Below are 17,438 nucleotides of genomic sequence, written 5' to 3' on the forward strand. Positions count from 1 at the left end.
TAAAAGAGATAATTAATTCTGCTGACCTGATTTCCTCAGGAAGCATGTTTCAAAGCTGTGGGGCTCTGATTGCGAACTTGAATGGGAAGCTTTAATTCCAAAAATAGGCTACTATATACATGTACAACAGAATAAAAAGAAGAGACAGGTAAAAAACTTCAGATGGTGTCTAATAAAAACTTCTACATAAGAAACTTAAAAGGAATATGTGTCTTTTTGCTCACATTGGGGGCACATATATGCATGTTCTTTTACTGCTCACTAATGTCTGCTTGCATGTAGTGCATGATTAAATGAGCCAAACTGGGGTCCATTTCCCCCCCAAACAAAAGCACATCAGATGGCTGCCCTGCAGACTTTGTTCTCAGAAATCCCATTTGATATTTCTGTCCTTTGTTAGAACTTACAAAATTATATCTCTGTAGGTGGGGATCTAACAACAGAGAGAGAGAGAGAGAGAGAGAATGAAACCTCTGCTCGAAACTGTCTAGACAGTCTGATCTCACCATCATTTCTACTGAAGCAAACTAACTTTTTCTTCTCCCTTCTGTGGGGAACTTCCCAGCCCCTGGACCCCACTTTGGGAACCCCGGAACCAGACTCTACCCTCCTGTCTGATGCCCCTCTCTCTCTCTCTCTCTCTCTCTCTCTCTCTCGCCGTCTTTCCCTCTCTTAAGTGGGTGGTCCGGTGAGCCATTCGGGGCGGGGTCCTCTTGTTTCAACCCTCCTACCCTCTTTCTTTCTTGAAACATGCTTTAATAGAGAAAGTATGCAATGCATACTGCTCAGCTACAACCCCCAATTATACTGCAACTGGGGTATTCGTGACTGGACGTCTGGGGGGATCACACAGATTTCCGATTAGAGGAGGAGGAGAGAGAGAGGGGGAAGAGAGAGAAAGAAAGAGAGAGAGTTTACCCTTTCATTCCAACCAATGAGACGGTCGATACACTAAGATTTTCATAGTTGTGCAGGGGCACAAAGTGAGCTGACTGTGTGAACTTCCAGGTAAAACGGCAAAACCGACCCAAGGTAAGTTGTACTCTGCTCTCAGCGTTGCATTTGGCGCTGCCTGCATGGACAGGATTACTCAGGCTGAACATGGAGCCTATAGCCTGAATGCATGTCTGTATGTATGTATGTTCAGGCTGGTTTGAAAGGAGAGCTTTTGCACCTGTGTTCCTCGCCTTTGTCCTTGTTGAATTTTTTTGCAGCTCTTGCAGACACTCGGACCATCCACTTCGGTGGACCTGTTATCACTGCAAAAGCCCAACACATTTAAGATCGATTGCGCAAGTGATGGAAGCAGGGGGATGTTGTATGGTGAGCGCCGACTTTACGCTTTAAAACACAGATGGCCTCGACTGTTGTTTTGGCGTTTTTACAAGCGCCAGTTATTCAAGCGAAGTCGGGGAAGGTTTGAACTTACGGCATCGCTGCAGGAGCGTTTTACGCACCTTCTTTAAAGGCTGTAAAAGAACGTGTTTTCATGGTCGCAATTGCCGCCCATATGCAAAAAGTACATTCAGTCCCGTACATGACTGCCAAACACAGACGAGTTAAGCGGACGGTCTTCTGCTGTGGAAGAAGTGCAGGACGCTTGTTGTATTGCCCCGAAATCAGATTTTAAGCGACGAAACGACGTCGTGCGTCTCGGTTTGTCTTTAAATCGTTTCAACGAGGACGTCGATTTCTCAAATTACTCTTGACTTCCTGCTTCAGTGCGGCCGTTTTGATAGGCTGTGTTGGCAATTAGTGTTTGGCACATTCCTGACAGAGCTAGACGTTATGGTGAACGACCACCATGGGACCACAGCCAACTTAAAGTTGACACTTTATTGTTTACTCACGCAATAAAAAGTAAATTAATTTAGCGAATGGGATGTTACTTTTAAGGAAAGAACCAGAAATATCATATTACAAAAGAATACATTGTTTACATTAACATAGGGGTGTAATTAATCAGACTTATGATTCACTAGTAGGCCTACTGAAACAATTAATTGATTAGTTGATCATTAGAAAATTAATCTGCAGCTATTTTGATTCATTGTTTTTCCATTTTCAAAATGTCAGCTATTTCCTCAGATTCTTAAATGTAAAAATCCGCTGCCTTTCTTTGTATTACGTGATAGTAAACTGAATATCTTTGGGTTTTGGACTGTGGGTCAAACTAAACAAGCAATTTGAAGATGTCACCTTGGGCTCTGGAGCTTGTTAGGCGTTTTCTGACAATTTCTTGGAAGAAGACACAAGCAGCAAATAATAAAAATTGAGAAGCTGGTACCATAGAAAGTTTGAATGTTGAAAATGTATGCTAATTGATTATCTAAGTAGCTGCAGATACATTTTCTGTTGATTGAAGTTCACTATAGGCTGCAAACTCAGATTTGTCAATGGTTTGTCATATTGTGGTGATTCTTTCCATTAAGATTTTGCATGTAGTAGTTATTTTTCGTGTGTGGGATTCTAAATTATTGTCTCAGCTGCACAAGTTTTACAGTAAAAGTTGTAGCAGCATCAGCACAGATACAACATGCACACCCCCATTGAGAAAAGCCTCACAGAGGGCACATGGAAAGGCAGCGTACAGTACAGTAGATGCAGATTTTGGATGGTAGATTGAGTTGTGAATATCTGTGCTACTTTTAGTCGCTGGGCACCACTCTCATGTTTCCCTGCGTTTGCCAGACCCCTGCCTGTGTTCCGATGAACCTGGTGCCAAGGCTTATGTATAAGCAGTTCCCACGCTTGCTCTGAGAAAAGGGTCCTGTGTGTGTGATTCTGAATTATCCTTTTAATGATACATTAGGCACCGACTGAAACTGTGAAAGCAATTGTGTAAAATTAACAAAGAATTGGTGTATTAGAGCTGATTTTCCTAAATTATCCAAAGGTGGTTGCTACACTGACAGCATTCAAAAGTAGCATTTTTCTTTTTACTTTTCCTTGCTCACATCTCCAGCTCCTGATACTCAGGTCTTCTCCTCTTTAAGCCCTTGAGGCCACTCCTCCAAGCGTTGATGCCCACACTCTTTGAAGCAGGTGGACAGACGCAGGCATGAGTAACAGTGGGACCAAAGAGCCGTCTCCCCAGCCGAGCACCGCCCAGTCACCTCCTGAGCCCCAGCGCAGGGGTAGGGGTCGGCCACGGAAACAGCAGCAGGTCGGACATCAGTCCTTTTAAAAGATGGATTTGATCACTTCTGTCCTTAACCTTAAATTGTTAAGAATATAATTGAAAAATGAAAAGGGCATTCAAGTTGCTTATGTGTCTGTGTCTCCCGGCTGTAGAAAACAGCTCAAACAAATGTTTTTCACTAGTTAGTTATTGGCTCCACATTTGATCTCTTCTTACAGGAGCCTGTAGGACCACCGACTCCAAAGCGACCGAGAGGACGACCGAAAGGCAGCAAGAACAAGGGCCCCAGAACTGCACTGAAGGTTGAAACCAATCAGAGTATCTAAGATATTTGAACTTTAATTTCAGAATACAATTTACATTGCCAGTCAGGAACTTTTTGAACTTGACTTTTTGTTGAATCGCAAGAAATGTTTTTTTTGCAAATATCCTAACGTTGGATAATATAAAAAAGAAATTGTCATTAGTGAATTTGGACTTACCTGTGACTTCTTACTTTAATTGAAATGACCTAAATCACTATCACTCCTGCAAAAAGAAACCAGTAACAGATAACAAATTTGTTTCACAGTTGATGGTAGCAGGCATCTACAAGTAAAAAAAAAATTGCTCTATATGATCTTAACAGGTTTATCTTTCCAGTGCATATGCATTAGATGCATCTGAAAGTTTTCCATGTAATATGTCCTGAAATGCAAAGATATGTGTTTTGTAGGGACACTAGATAGTCAGCAGACACCTTGAGGGCAAATGTCAGCTGAAAACACAGAAAACACACCGTTATTAAATATTGCAGTGCTCAAAGATGGAATGGTCAGTGCAGCGAGTCATGTATCGAGTCATTTCCATTTTATGCTTTATACTTTTAATGTACTACATTTCAGAGGGACATTTTGTGCCTACTCCACCACATTAGTATTACGCTGCTGTTATGTATGTATATATGTACACTGTAGTTTTGCTGAGGATTTTCAGAAGCCTGTTGTATCAGGAGGGAAAGTTGTTGCACTGCCCCTGCTGGCAGCTTTCCAATCGAACCCAATACATTCTCACACCCCAACTCATCACATATGCAATCTTGGTCAAGACCCCTTAGCTGCCTGTGCATTTTGTAGCATGTAGTAGATCTATAACATAGTGAATCCATTTATAAAAATGTGGAAACATAACTTCAACAGAGCAAGTTATTTCATGCCTGGGCCTGCAATTAGACATGCCTATTACACAAATACATTGTGTTTTCAAATGTGGGGAAACTGAACATTTCTTAAAACAGTTGTGTGTACATAAAACCAGAAAATGCCATTTGTGTACTACAACCATTTAATTGTTTAAAATATTTCTACTCTTGCTGTGAGAGTCATTTATGTTGAGACATACAGTGAAAGCTGACCCATGTGCAGGATTTTATTGGATATACAGCTGTGCAGGCATTGTACGTGTTGACGTTTCAGTGGATGGAGAGAAAAGACGTTTCTGTTTATCACTAAAGAGTCGAGTTTTGTTGCAGCTGCTGACAGTGCCAACAATGCAGGCCATTTAACCTGTGCTTGTAAAATCAAATAAAAGTATTCTCAAATAACGTTTTAGTTATCATTAATACAGTTTATAGAAAAAAACATCTGTAGCTGCTGACAGAAATGTTCCCCATTGCAGGAGTTATAGCGGTAAAAATGGCTCTCAAATAAATTATACTCAAATAAAAAAAACCTTAATCATAGTCATTGATCAGTATAACAGGACTGTTCAAACCTACTTTTAACCACTCATCTGTTCTTTCTCAGAAAGTAGAGCCCGTTGGGGAGAGACGACCACGTGGGCGACCGAGGAAATGGGTATGGAGCAATCATTGACAGTTAGAGACATCATGGAGTTGATTGTAAATGTATGTCCAAAGCCTCCCAGGTGTCAGCTGGAGCTGCCAGTCCTTGAGGGTGGCTTTTCCTTCATGTTTAATGAATTCTGTTCTGTCTCTTTCCACAGCCCCAGAAAGTAGTTCAAGAAGTAACTGAAGAGCAGCAGGTGAGGAAAACGTAATCTTTAAAAGGGTAGTAGGGTGGACCAGTTTTGTTTTGATGTGGCACTTTAAACCACGAGTTTTGCTCAACTGAAAACTTATTAGGAATTCATTTAAATGGGACTTTGTTTAATATGACTGAAACAAGGTCTGCCTATAAGATGAGTTATTATACATTTCCATGCTAAGCTCTATGAGATAACTTTCAGAGCCATGTTTACTGATATGTATAACAATTGGCTCATAATCTTATTACAGGTCATTAAATCATTTTTAGCCTCTAAGCATGTGCAATTTAATACTCGTTATATAATACCACTGCAGATTTACCTACCTTATTTTTCACCTTGTCAGTGTTTTTTAGTTTTAAATATGTTAGTGTTATATTATGCTGAAGCTGAGGTCCCTTTTGAAAGTGTGTGACTATAGAGGAATACACCCTCTGCTTCAGTTGAACAGAAATCTCATTTTGTGTCACACGTGTTCCTTTTGACTAATGTCAGTTACGTTTATGATGCAGGACTTGTAAAAGCACGATCTCATTTAACTATTCACGAATGTCATAAGCTTGTCTCAAGCACAGATCGTCAAACCTAAACTACGCTCAAAACCCATTTGAACAGATACTTTTTGCGGCATTTTAGCCTTTATTAATAGTGATGGTAGAGAGAGACAAGACAAGAAACATGAAGAGACAGAGGGTGATGACCATACAAAAGGAGTCCTCGTCTTAGCCACTAAGTTGTCAGGTTGTTGTATTAGAATGCATTAGTTTTACCTAGGTGTACTAAGTAATTGATAGTCATTGATGTATATTTTATGACATCTAAATCCAAACTAACATGTTTTCACTAGTTCAGTACTGGATAATCATACATTGAGGAAGGGGAGTAGATGGGTTGCTCCTCTGCCTACCTCAAAGCAATCCTTCAGTAGTTTTATATCCGTCTTTTCTCATAGAATCTAGTGTGCCTCAATGCAACACTGTACTAGTCTGACTCTGTCCACTCACCTCCTGTGTATTCTCAACCTCGTCCAGCCTATTGTCGACAGAGAATCCTTTGCACTGCCTTGCACATTGAACATTAGCGCGCGTCACATGTGTAAATTTATGCACATATTCTTGCATCTTTATCCTTATATTTATACTTTTAGCACTACATTAGGAGCATGCCACATTGCATTTCACTTCATATTTACTTGAGCATGTGAGAAATAAACCTTTGGACCCAAGTACACAATGTGGTATCAGACAAGTGTAAAACTGCTAAAATTGCCGTTGCTTTGGTACATTTGATGTAAATAGCAAAAGTGCCAATGCACGTGTTCCCTGTGCTTTACGTAAACTGACTTCATGAGGATATGACGAGTTCTTGGAAATGCACAGATGGTGGTGCTGAATTCCCCAGATACACCTCCAGACATCCTTTGGTGACATCCAGTGTTGCTGAATTTACACCCAAGTGTTTCTGAGAAGCCTTGGTTCTTTTAGCCATCTTGTTAATTTTTCAAACGAAAACATTGCACAACAGTTGCCACCAAAGCGGGTAGTCCTCTTGATGCCTTGTCTGCCTTATCGAATCCTCGCCACCTAGCAGTTTGTCAACGATGCTTCAAGAACTGAAACCGTTGAGATTGACTCCCTTTCTCAGACGCACGCATGCGAAGGGGAAGAATGAGTCAATATAGAGAGGGGAAACCTGATCTAACTGTTCTCTTCCTCTGTCTTTTTGGTTTCCTGACATAACTGTCGTCTTCCTCACATTTCTAGGTCTGACAGCTGGAACTATGTCCTCGCACGCAATAACTTAATGAAATGTTAACACTCATTCTTGTTTTGTAGTGCTCTTTCTAGTATTGATTCATTAACTTGCACATAATGAGTCACTAAAAGAGATAAGACAATAACAGGCAAAGTGACAGTAGTTTTGATTCCCTGCTGTTCCAGGGCCCTTCACAAGAGGCTGAGGAGGGTCCCTCGCAGCTCCAGCCCTCATCAGCTCAGGCTCCAGCGCAGGAGGAAGGGGAGTAGATAGGATGCCTCTCTACCTACCTCAAGGTTTGGCCTCAAACAAACAGGGGTACAGTCTGACTCCTATCTGTGATGAGGATTCAGGAATGAACACACACGAACACACACGAACACACACGAACACACACGAACACACACACACACACACACACAAACACAAACAAAAAATCATTGAAGACGGCGGTTTCTTCTCCTGATCCGATACTGTACCCTGGTTTTTTTGGTTCACTATAAGAGTTTGGTGAACAAGCTCTATTTTAACGTTGAATAATTTGGATATGTTTTTTTTTTTTTTTAAAGGGAATAGTTTGACATTTTGGATAAATACTTTACTGCTGAGAGTTAGATGAGAATAATGATGCCGCTCTCATGTCTGTTGTTATCCTACTGCCTGCAGCAACTGATTCGCTTAGCTTAGCACATAGACTGGAAACGGAGGGAAACGGCTAGCCTGGCTCTATGCAAAGGTATCAAAATCTACCTATCAGCACCTCTAATGCTCACCAATTAACATGTCATATATCTAAATATCTTTAATTTGTACACAAACCAAAGTGTAAAAAATAACAGTTTTAGTTTTTACAGGAGTTATGTGCCTTTAAGTTTTAGTGGTGTTCGGCAGTTTTCTTACCTTCTGAGCTGAGCTAACTGTCTTTATGCTAAGCTAAACTAAGTGTTTTTCATATCAATTTTCTCATCTAACTCAAGGTAAGAAAGCCAAGAAGTGTATTTCACAAAATGTCAATTCATATAAGGTGTGTGTGTGTGTGTGTGTGTGTGTGTGTGTGTGTGTGGAGGGGAAGGGGTTGTGGGCGCAAATGAGAGAGGGGGATTTTAAGAAAAAAGGAACCAAACTAAACCGTTTTATTGAAACATGTTTCTAAATCAAGCGTCATGAATCCTCAAATGAAATGGGAGCAAGACGGTGACATTTTTATCAATGTTAACAATGTAAACATGGTGTGCTGAAGTCATTATTATGAAAGTAGAGGTGAAAGGTTTTTATTCCAAAATGAAATATCCAATGTGGGAGGAGAGAAATGTGTTATGTTCTTTGCTCAAAATAAAACATTCATAGGATTACATAGCTCAAATGCCAACGTAAGCAAGTGTACAGATTAATAACCTCAGTGAAATCCTTTTATTTTCCTTCCACCCAGCAGGAAAAAAAAGCACCCAAAGGTTTAAATGGACAGCTCATTTTGGAAAGAAAGCCTTCATATATACTTTCAGTCAACAACAGTGTTGACGTGTCATTTTACCACACTCAGGATTTTACTATTACAGTGCTTTTACACCATATTGAAACCTCAGGTACAAAACTATTCAGGAACATGTTGTCAATCTACTCAGTGATAATTATTGTGCTGTGTTTGTTGTGCACTTCTGACCTGTATTTGACATTACCAGTATGCCTTGACACAAAGACCTCATTTAAGCCTCAGTTGTCCTCAGTTTCTTAATCTCTCATTCTACCTCAGTAACACAAAAGACAGATGTTCTCCAACAAAGTTATTCTCGCACACCCATAGCAGCAATGACAGACACATTTACTGTGTGTGTGTGTGTGTGCGCGCGCACACACACACACACACACACACACACACACACACACACACACACACACACACACACACACACACACACACACAGAGAGAGACAGGTTCATGTGCAGATATACAACTCAGACAGGCAAAGGGTTTACATACCAACACACAGAAACAGACGGTACAGTCCAGCAGAGGATTTTACTATCGGTGTAAAAATAAAAGCATCAGTGTCATTTCTTTTTTTTAAAAACTGTATTTGTTAAAAGCTGAAGTGAGACTTTGTTTGTTCTCCTGGGAAATAAAATGCAGCCAATAGTTTACAACAACTTGATTAAATACTTGCTTTTTAGGGTGTAGTTCCTTATGAAATACTTGTTTTTTTGGGTCGCTTACTTCTTTCTCATTTTTACTACATCATGTATTTTCTGATTCTTACACTGTAAATTGTATATGTGACACTTTTAATTCATGTGATTTGAAAGGAAAGGCAGCAAACAACCATACAGTGCTGAAACACATGACAGTTATGGAAAACAACAAAACAAGCATCCCCTTTTCCTATTTGGCTATTAAAAGTGAAGCTATAACTTTTGGTGAAACAGAAGCACAAGTACAAAGGAGTTATAAAGCAGCAAACAAACTGACTTAACATTTTTTATTAAGTGACTTCTATCTGAAGTTTGCTAACATTAGCTACCGTATGTTACTGCTCATACAGAACCAGACCAAGTGAGGCTGCAGCAGGAAACCCCCCAATTGTATTGAATTGAGGGTGTGTTATACTGTTCATTAATTATACTTTTTAATTTGGGTTCTTTGCTCAAAAGTCATAGTCTTGCTTTAAAGGGTCCGTTCACCCAAATAACAAAAAGAGTCAGACTCTCAGTTACCTCTAGTGCTATTCAGCCATGCAGATCGTTTTGGTTTTATTCTGCCTGGTTTTAAGATATCTGCTTCTGATACGTCTGTGGCGCCTCAATACAATGAATGGAATTTTGTTTGTGGTCTCACTATTGTGTTCATGGTGTTGAAAAGAGAAACAAAAATATCTACATGATTAGATACCACTGGAGGTCAAGTGTAAAAATGTGTGTGTAATTTGGTAGAACTGATGCTTTATGGTAAACTCATTATTTTTAAAAAGTAGTACATTGAATCAGTAATAACTTACCATAACAACTAGTCATATAAATGTAGAATAATATTAGTATTTTGGAGGACCGGGGATGTCTTTATCCTCATGGAGATAATCTTATACCAAATTCTTTATTTTTAAAAATCAAAATCAGAGGTAAAGAGATTTCCAGCCTCCAATATGTTTTTGAGACCTTGTTGGTCAGGATTTCTGCACTTAAACTGACTAACTGTTGCAAATACTTAAATTTCCTAAGATTCTGACCCTGTGTCATCATGCATGGCTGACATTTCCAACATGAACTACGTATCACTTAACAGTTGTTGTGGTGACTTGAATATCACCCACCATTTACTGTATATCAACTTGTTTCTCCCACTTAAATTGTGCTTATTTTTTGTTGTATCCCAATAGTTTGATGTATTTCAGCATTGTTGAATAAATTGCTGCCAGAGGAGCTTAATTCATTTATAGAGAGGTATGTTTTCTTGTTCAACTGCATTGACTTTACCTTGTTTGCCCTATGGACTACCTCTAAAAACTAACAAGCCTGGGACATCTCTGAGGAAATGTTTGGTTAGTTATGCCTAACCTTTTCTATCAAGCCTGCAGGCGACGTGGTTCATGAAATCTTGAAATAACTGTCAAACTAGTACTGTTGTAGTCCGCTCATCTCATCTCACTACATTCATATTGCCATAATGAATGGAAGTCAGCCTGAAGGGTGCCTCTTAATTTAACTAAGACTGGGTCAATGTTTGTTATTTTACACGAGCTGTGTCTGGATATTTACTCTCTATATGGGGACGATGTATTTTGTGATCTAACTGATATAGTTATAGTTACATACAGTACTTGATCCATTTTCAACTATTGAAAAGTTGGAATGTAACTTGAGAAATCATCTTTAATGCCTTACCTTTAACACCATTTAGTAGTTATGTTATTGACTTGTCCTCATCCACTTCATTAATACAACTCACAAACCTGTGATATATATGTTGTTATGATTCTTTACCATGTGATTTGTGTTATTCAGCTTCTTTTATCACTTATTGATTTTATCGCTATCAATAAAATATCCCACCTAACAACTCTTCTTTTGTTATAAATTTGTACAACAAAACCATTTTTTTCCAAATTGGTTTAAATAGTTTTAATGTATGCAGACAGAAACAATTCTTCATTGTTCAATAGAGAAGAAACAAAATAAGGAGGGACAGTTCACTTAAGGAGGGTAACACATCCAGTGTTCAAGCTTGTCAGACATGTAAGACCACAAAATCAGTATTACACAAACTTACACTTCTCTCATATCAAACATGGAAGTAGATATTGAAGCTCAGAAGAACTTCACTGACAAGCTACCAAACATTTTAACAGCAATGACACAACATGATGCAATGAAAGTGCACCACACTGCATTTGCGCACCACATGATAACAGTGCAAGATCATATGTGATGCTCCCTTATCATACATGCACCCTACGTTTTTTTTGTTTTTTTCATGACTGCCATGTCACATACTGTGTCCTAGTGATGAAAATTTCATCAAAGCTCCAGTTGTTCCCCAAAACAGTCCAGGTGTCCCTTTGTTTTCCTTCCTGAGTGACAGTCTGTTAACTCGATAAGGGACAGTGGCCACTGCAAACTGAAATCAACTAATGGAGAGAGCTGTTAAGCGTTAAGAGCTTTGGCTACATCTGTAAAGACCAAACGACTGGGCCTCTGCGTAGTCCCCTGGGAGGTTGTTAAAGTCTGCCGAGAAGATAAAATCGTTAGTGACATTAAGATTACATGGTGACTCCAACCTTGAATTGTGCTAAACCATGAGAACAGTTAGTTGTCCCACAGTAACCTTCTGTTTTGTTCATTTTAAGACCATCAAAATAGCTAAATCAACTTAATATTTTAGGAATAGGAATGGGATTGATTACTGAAACCAGAGAAAGTGTGTTAGGACCAGAGGCCACATGTATAAAATCATAGACTATGCAAACTGTTTAGGGTGTGTAGTAAGTTCACTTCGTAAAATAACTAAATAAAGTATATTCAGAATGTCCAAGGAGGGTTCAAATGTGTGCACAAAGGCAACTGGACTTGATTGAAGATACATGAAGCTGTTTAGACATCTTTGTTCAAGAGGCTTCTTTAATTCTAACTGACTGGCAGGGAGTCTGAGCTATTTATCAAGGTGATGGATACCATTTGGTTCATTAGATGTTGTTGGCATTGTCACAAGAGGCCAGATTGAGTGTTTGCATTATCCCCTGTCGAGAGATGGTTTCTCTACTTTGGTGCTTCTTTCACTTGTCTTTGAACCATGGGTGGTTTTTAAAACAGAACACACTAAGACTGGCACTGGTCCACCCGAAAGACTGAACACCCAAACACAAGAAAAGCAATCTAGTGCATGCTGTCCAGTGCAGTGCAGAATGCAGAGACCGGTATATTGGGGAAACAAGCACTTCACAAACATATGGTTCAACACAGAAGGAAAGGCAAACTCCTCAGGTCAAGACTGAGGCAGTTTACCTACATCTGAAGGATAAAGGACACTCCTTCGACAGTGTTCATATTCTGGATAAGAAGGACAGATGGTTCGAAAGAGGAGTGAAGGAAGCCATCTACACCAAAGTAAAGAAACCATCTCTCAGGGAAGGAGGTCTGCAACAGCACTTCCAACTACAATGCTGTCCTTACATAACTTACCAGGAAATTGAACAAACGCTTACATTGTGTGACAATGCCAATGACGATCATTCAGACTTGGCCTCAGGTGATTCTAACTACCATACCAGCTGTCATTACAACAGCCAGGAGCACTAACGAACCAAATGTTATCCATCACCTTGATAATTAGAGATAAATAGCTGGGACTGGGATTTTAACCCTCCTTGGATAACTATGACCTGGATGACTGAGAATCTTCAGATATATGTTAAAAATGCATTCCTCTCAATGCAGTGGGCATCAGAAACAAGCATTGGACAAAATAATCTTAACTAATGGTGAGTTCCATTGGAAGTCATGGGAAGTCAGAATTTCTGAGTTCCAAGTCAGAAGTTGGATAAGTTAAGTTGGATTTCCGACTCTGAAAGTCGGGAGAACCGCACCAACCCTGACCTCAAAATCCAAGATGGCTGCTCCTGGAATCAACAGTAGTGAAAGCTGTAGTCATACTGTTTATCGCACTTCTCTCTTATTTGTGTCTCATTAAATACAGTCCTGTCCAACTTATATTTGTAGACATGTTGCTACGGTGTGTAAAATTAGCAAAATACCAATACATGTCTTGTTAGCCATTGGTATTGCTAACAATAGCCAGAGGCATCGGTCTTGGTTTTCCAACTTAAATCTGCTGTTTAACTGCAAGGCCATCAACTCGGGTGTGACGTCATTCCCAGCTCCGACTTCCAAGGTAAATGGAACACACCACATGGTCCACTTACCAGCTATTTTGCAGGCTTTCAACTGCATTTCATGTATTTCATCAATGAGTTTGCCACAGTTATGTCATGTCCTGGGATTAGCTCAGTTGCCACATCTAAGATGCAGTTGAAAGTGATGGTAAAAGCTAGTAAGTGGTCCTTGAGCTTGAGATCGTAAGCTCACCTTCATGTTATGAAATTACATGAAATTACAAAAATCCCTCGAATACCATTTAACATTAATAAAGCTGCACTAAAACATACTATGTATTGTTCAACATATCACTATAGACTTTATTCTACCACTATAAGACTTCATTGTGTGATGGTGTGTGTAATATATCAAGTTGGATGTCATTATTTGAAATAACCCCAAAGGTGGTGTTTTGCATATATGTGTGCTCATGTGGCCCCTGGAATATTTCATGTTAAAGTAAGTATAAGTTGAGGGAGCACAAAGGAAAGGATGAAAGATAATATGGATGTAAGGTAAAGACTTTGTGTGAGTGTGTTGTGTCCTCTGCAAGCATTTACTTAATTATGGATTAGTTCATATAAAATGTATACATAAAAATCTATTAAACGACATCTAACCTACTAGTTTTTGTATGAGATACTGAAAGAATGAGGAATGTGGGGAAAAAAAGAGGTTTAGAGAGATGGTCCAAAAGACACACAGGCGATACTTTACCATGTTTGCCTTTAACCAATATGCCATTGTCAAAACTTAAAAGAAATAAAAGAAAATAAAGATGAGTTTTGACAATTACAGATTTAGAGCTATTAATGGAATAAAATAAACTGACAGTGTGGATTACCTAATCAGCAACCTGAAGGAAAGCACACATGTTCTGTGATATGGCAAAAATAGAGATTTTATCATAACGTGTAAAATCTACAGATAGACTTAATTAAATCTACAGCTAGCCCAAGCCACAAGAATTGGTTCAAGAAATTATTTAGAAAATGTAACAACATCCTTTCATATTTTGATAGAAGTTTGTGTTTTGTTAATGATAATGAGAAACACTGTCTAAACCACTGCTCATAACTTTCCATTAATGTATATAAGAATATGGAGGAAAATGAAATATGTTTATTGTGGCTTCTGTGGTCATTGAAAACATTTACCATTTGTGGTCTGAATGGGAGCATTTTCATTCTATTATCTGTTATCTGTTTGACAGTTGCCAAACAGATAAAGTGGTTCATGTGAGGGTACAGAAAACAAGAACTCTCACTACCAAACACTTTCCAGCTCACCTTGGCATTGGGACCTGTGAGGCTGCCTTCCCGGCCGTGGTCCAGTAGTTCCTGTTCCAGCAGGTCATCTTGTTCTTCAGCCGGGTCAAAGTTGTACATGGGCATGAGTTGGTGCCTCAGCTTCTCCAACCTGCATGAGTAGTGTTTAGAGGTGAAGACCAGTCAGCATTTAAGTAAGGAGAAAGTATGCCTTGTTGCAATGCTGGATTAACCCTAGTAGGTTAAAAATGGTGAAAGATTTCCTGGCCCGTACTAACCCTCCATCTACTGCCCTCTGTGCAATCTGTATATAACCTGTGGTTCCTCCATTGCAACCAGTACCCCTGTGTTGTAATGATGCTTGCATTGTATTAGTTTGTGTTGCAATATGGACCACATGGAGACAATATAATATATAAACTAAAGTAATATACATGAGCCTTTAAAACTAGATTTTGACACAGCCACAGAATAACCTAATTCTGTAGGACTTGCTTTAGGTTGATACTATATTTTAGTGGTGCTAATTCTGTAGCAAATGTATTTATTAAATAATCAGATTAGAGAAATATTGGTAATCCAGCCTTGCCTGGTTGCGGGATCTGCAAATAAAATCTTGTGTATATATATATATATATATATATATATATATATATAGATATATATATATATATATATATGAACTTATAAACTATAAACTTACCGTTTCCGTTTCCGAATATACAGCATCTAGGATGGGGGAAGAAATACAAGTAGTGTTATCGATATAACTAACTTCTCCAAACTAAATTATTGAGTGCAAGTATATATTACATCTGAGGTGTGTCAAGACAAATATACACACATGATATAAAGAATGCAACCGGTCAAGACATTGTAGTTCATTCAGAGAAAATGCATTTCTGCTGAATCAAATGCCATTTTAGAGACGATATTTAAATGATTCCTTACAATTGCCACTGCTAAGCCAATGACAGTGATGATGCCAAAAGGTAGGAGCACCATTCCCATTCCCGAGCCTTCGATCACCGCCTCTGGAAACGTGGTGGCATTGAAGCTGGTCTCGTTTGTCGTTATAGTAACAGTCATTAATGTTGTTCTGGAGGTGACATTGTCTCTGGCGCTCGAAACCGTCGAGAGGAAGGGGATTGCGGTGGTCGTGGTGGTTGTGGAGAGAAAACTTGTAGCTGCCTTAGCTGCAGTTACAGCCATGGTCAGGTGTAACTGTTTCAACTGAAGGAAGTATTTTCAACGTGTGTAAATGTAGTTGTGTCGCTCAGCCTCTAGTGTGTCTCATGGTTGACACAGGTGTCTTCCCTCGGGTTCAAGGTCTGCTGAGGCATTGACGCTTTGACCGTGTGATATGGAGAATAAAACCTAAAACTATAAGAAAAAGGAGAAACAGGGGAAACAAGGGTCATTTTACTAATTTCTGACATTTGATTAAAGGTGAAGTGTTCCTTCAACCCCAATTGCTAAAATATCATTTCCATTTTGATTTTTATGTAATTAAATCTTTGTAGAAAAAAAAAATCACACATTTCAGTTTTGGCACACACCACCCTTGGCTGATTGTGCCAGCAGGGTTGTGGTAGGTGTTTTGGGCAGGATGTGGGTAGCAAAGGCACAGGAGGAAAGTGGCATAACAAACTTAAAAAATACAGAGGAATAGTAACCACTCAAACTGTAACGTGCACTGTGAGGAAACGTGTTTGCAGTGCATTCAGATGTCAAAATCCAACTTACACCCACACACACACACAGTTTCCATAAATATCCACTGCATCCAAGACTCTGTACACGCACCTCCCACCCACACACAAACTCTACACATCCCAATGAGAATGAAGAGCAATTTATCCTGAATATACACACACACACATATATATGAGTTTTAAAAACATTTTCATTTTAAAGCATGGTTACAAGAAGGCGGTGAAAATAGACACATGATCCATTCCTCTCCCCTTAGTGCATCCTGTCTGCTTGTGCTGTTAATGAGGAACATGTGTGTTTGTCATTGCTGTTGGTCTAGTTAACAATCCCCTGTACTGCAACAAGACAGAGCCTGCAACCTCCTTCAAAGACTTTTTACTTCTTTGTTTGAATCATGTTCTGGTCTTATTACTGTGAGTTACTGATACATCACATGTTTATTTTTAGTCAAGATGCACTGTATCTCAGCTGTCCTGCACAAACAGCTGAGCTACTAATCCTGCCAACGTGATCAGGTCCTACTCCATGTGTCCTCTCAGATTAGAGCTGCATACCTACCTTAACATACATGACTTCAGAGGTGAGCTGCGACAGGCCAGCGTGAGATAGAGATGGGAAAATTTCATTGGAAGAGGCAACATTTCCTCCAGCAGCTGCCCCTCCTCCTCCTCCTCCTCCTCCTCCTCCTCTTCCTCTTCTGCTTCCCCCCTTTAGCAATTCAGGTACTGCTTAGGCTGTTTACATTAACAAAACAGCCATTTTCTCTAAAGACGGACCCCACACATCAAAGCAAGCCTATCCTGGCTGTCTCTAAGAGATCCCCTTCCGGTTCTCAGATTGCCTCCTAGGATCTACTCCCCCTGTCTTGCCCTTTCTTGTATTTCACATAACAGAGGCTGCTCTATGGATGCTGCAAACAGAGATCAGTGCGGCAAGCTCCCTCCCCCTTCACCCTGCAATTGGTCTAATGGTTTCAAGATGATAGATGCGGTTGGTTCCCTCAGCTGTCTATTTGGCTTTGCAGGGGTGAGAATGGGATTTAATGGCTCTGCACACCAGATGCTGTCAGACCCATGTGAATGACTGCATCCGGGTGGCAGGTCTGGAGAAATTAACCCTATGATATCTTTTCTCTAACTCTCAATGGCCTGAATTTACTCTGTAAGAAACAA

The 17,438-nt window shown here is 39.6% G+C and overlaps 2 protein-coding genes across 6 annotated transcripts; one reads left to right on the forward strand and one right to left on the reverse strand.

Moving 5' to 3' along the window:
* The first annotated feature begins 749 nt into the window (after nt 1–749).
* si:ch211-161c3.6 (high mobility group AT-hook 2b) lies at nt 750–10,349 on the forward strand. Of its 5 annotated transcripts, none has more exons than XM_046029585.1 (6): nt 750–1,032; nt 3,043–3,166; nt 3,361–3,444; nt 4,927–4,977; nt 5,126–5,164; nt 7,108–10,349. In XM_046029585.1, the coding sequence occupies exons 2-6, from the start codon at nt 3,062–3,064 to the stop codon at nt 7,189–7,191; spliced, it is 363 nt and encodes a 120-aa protein (XP_045885541.1). In that variant the 5' UTR covers nt 750–1,032; nt 3,043–3,061; the 3' UTR covers nt 7,192–10,349. The 5 variants fall into 5 exon arrangements, with proteins under 5 accessions (XP_045885541.1, XP_045885539.1, XP_045885537.1 ...); XM_046029583.1 differs by having other exon boundaries at nt 754–1,032; nt 2,997–3,166; XM_046029581.1 differs by having other exon boundaries at nt 758–1,032; nt 2,966–3,166.
* A 668-nt stretch (nt 10,350–11,017) lies between these two features.
* si:ch211-161c3.5 (uncharacterized protein C3orf18 homolog) lies at nt 11,018–16,911 on the reverse strand. Its single transcript, XM_046028585.1, has 5 exons — nt 16,825–16,911; nt 15,502–15,933; nt 15,254–15,279; nt 14,572–14,701; nt 11,018–11,635 (listed from the first exon to the last, which is right to left on the reverse strand). The coding sequence occupies exons 2-5, from the start codon at nt 15,760–15,762 to the stop codon at nt 11,555–11,557; spliced, it is 498 nt and encodes a 165-aa protein (XP_045884541.1). The 5' UTR covers nt 15,763–15,933; nt 16,825–16,911; the 3' UTR covers nt 11,018–11,554.
* Between the last annotated feature and the right edge of the window lie 527 nt (nt 16,912–17,438).

The sequence above is a fragment of the Micropterus dolomieu genome, linkage group LG18 (genome assembly GCF_021292245.1).
Source record: "Micropterus dolomieu isolate WLL.071019.BEF.003 ecotype Adirondacks linkage group LG18, ASM2129224v1, whole genome shotgun sequence".
Classification (NCBI taxonomy): domain Eukaryota; kingdom Metazoa; phylum Chordata; class Actinopteri; order Centrarchiformes; family Centrarchidae; genus Micropterus; species Micropterus dolomieu.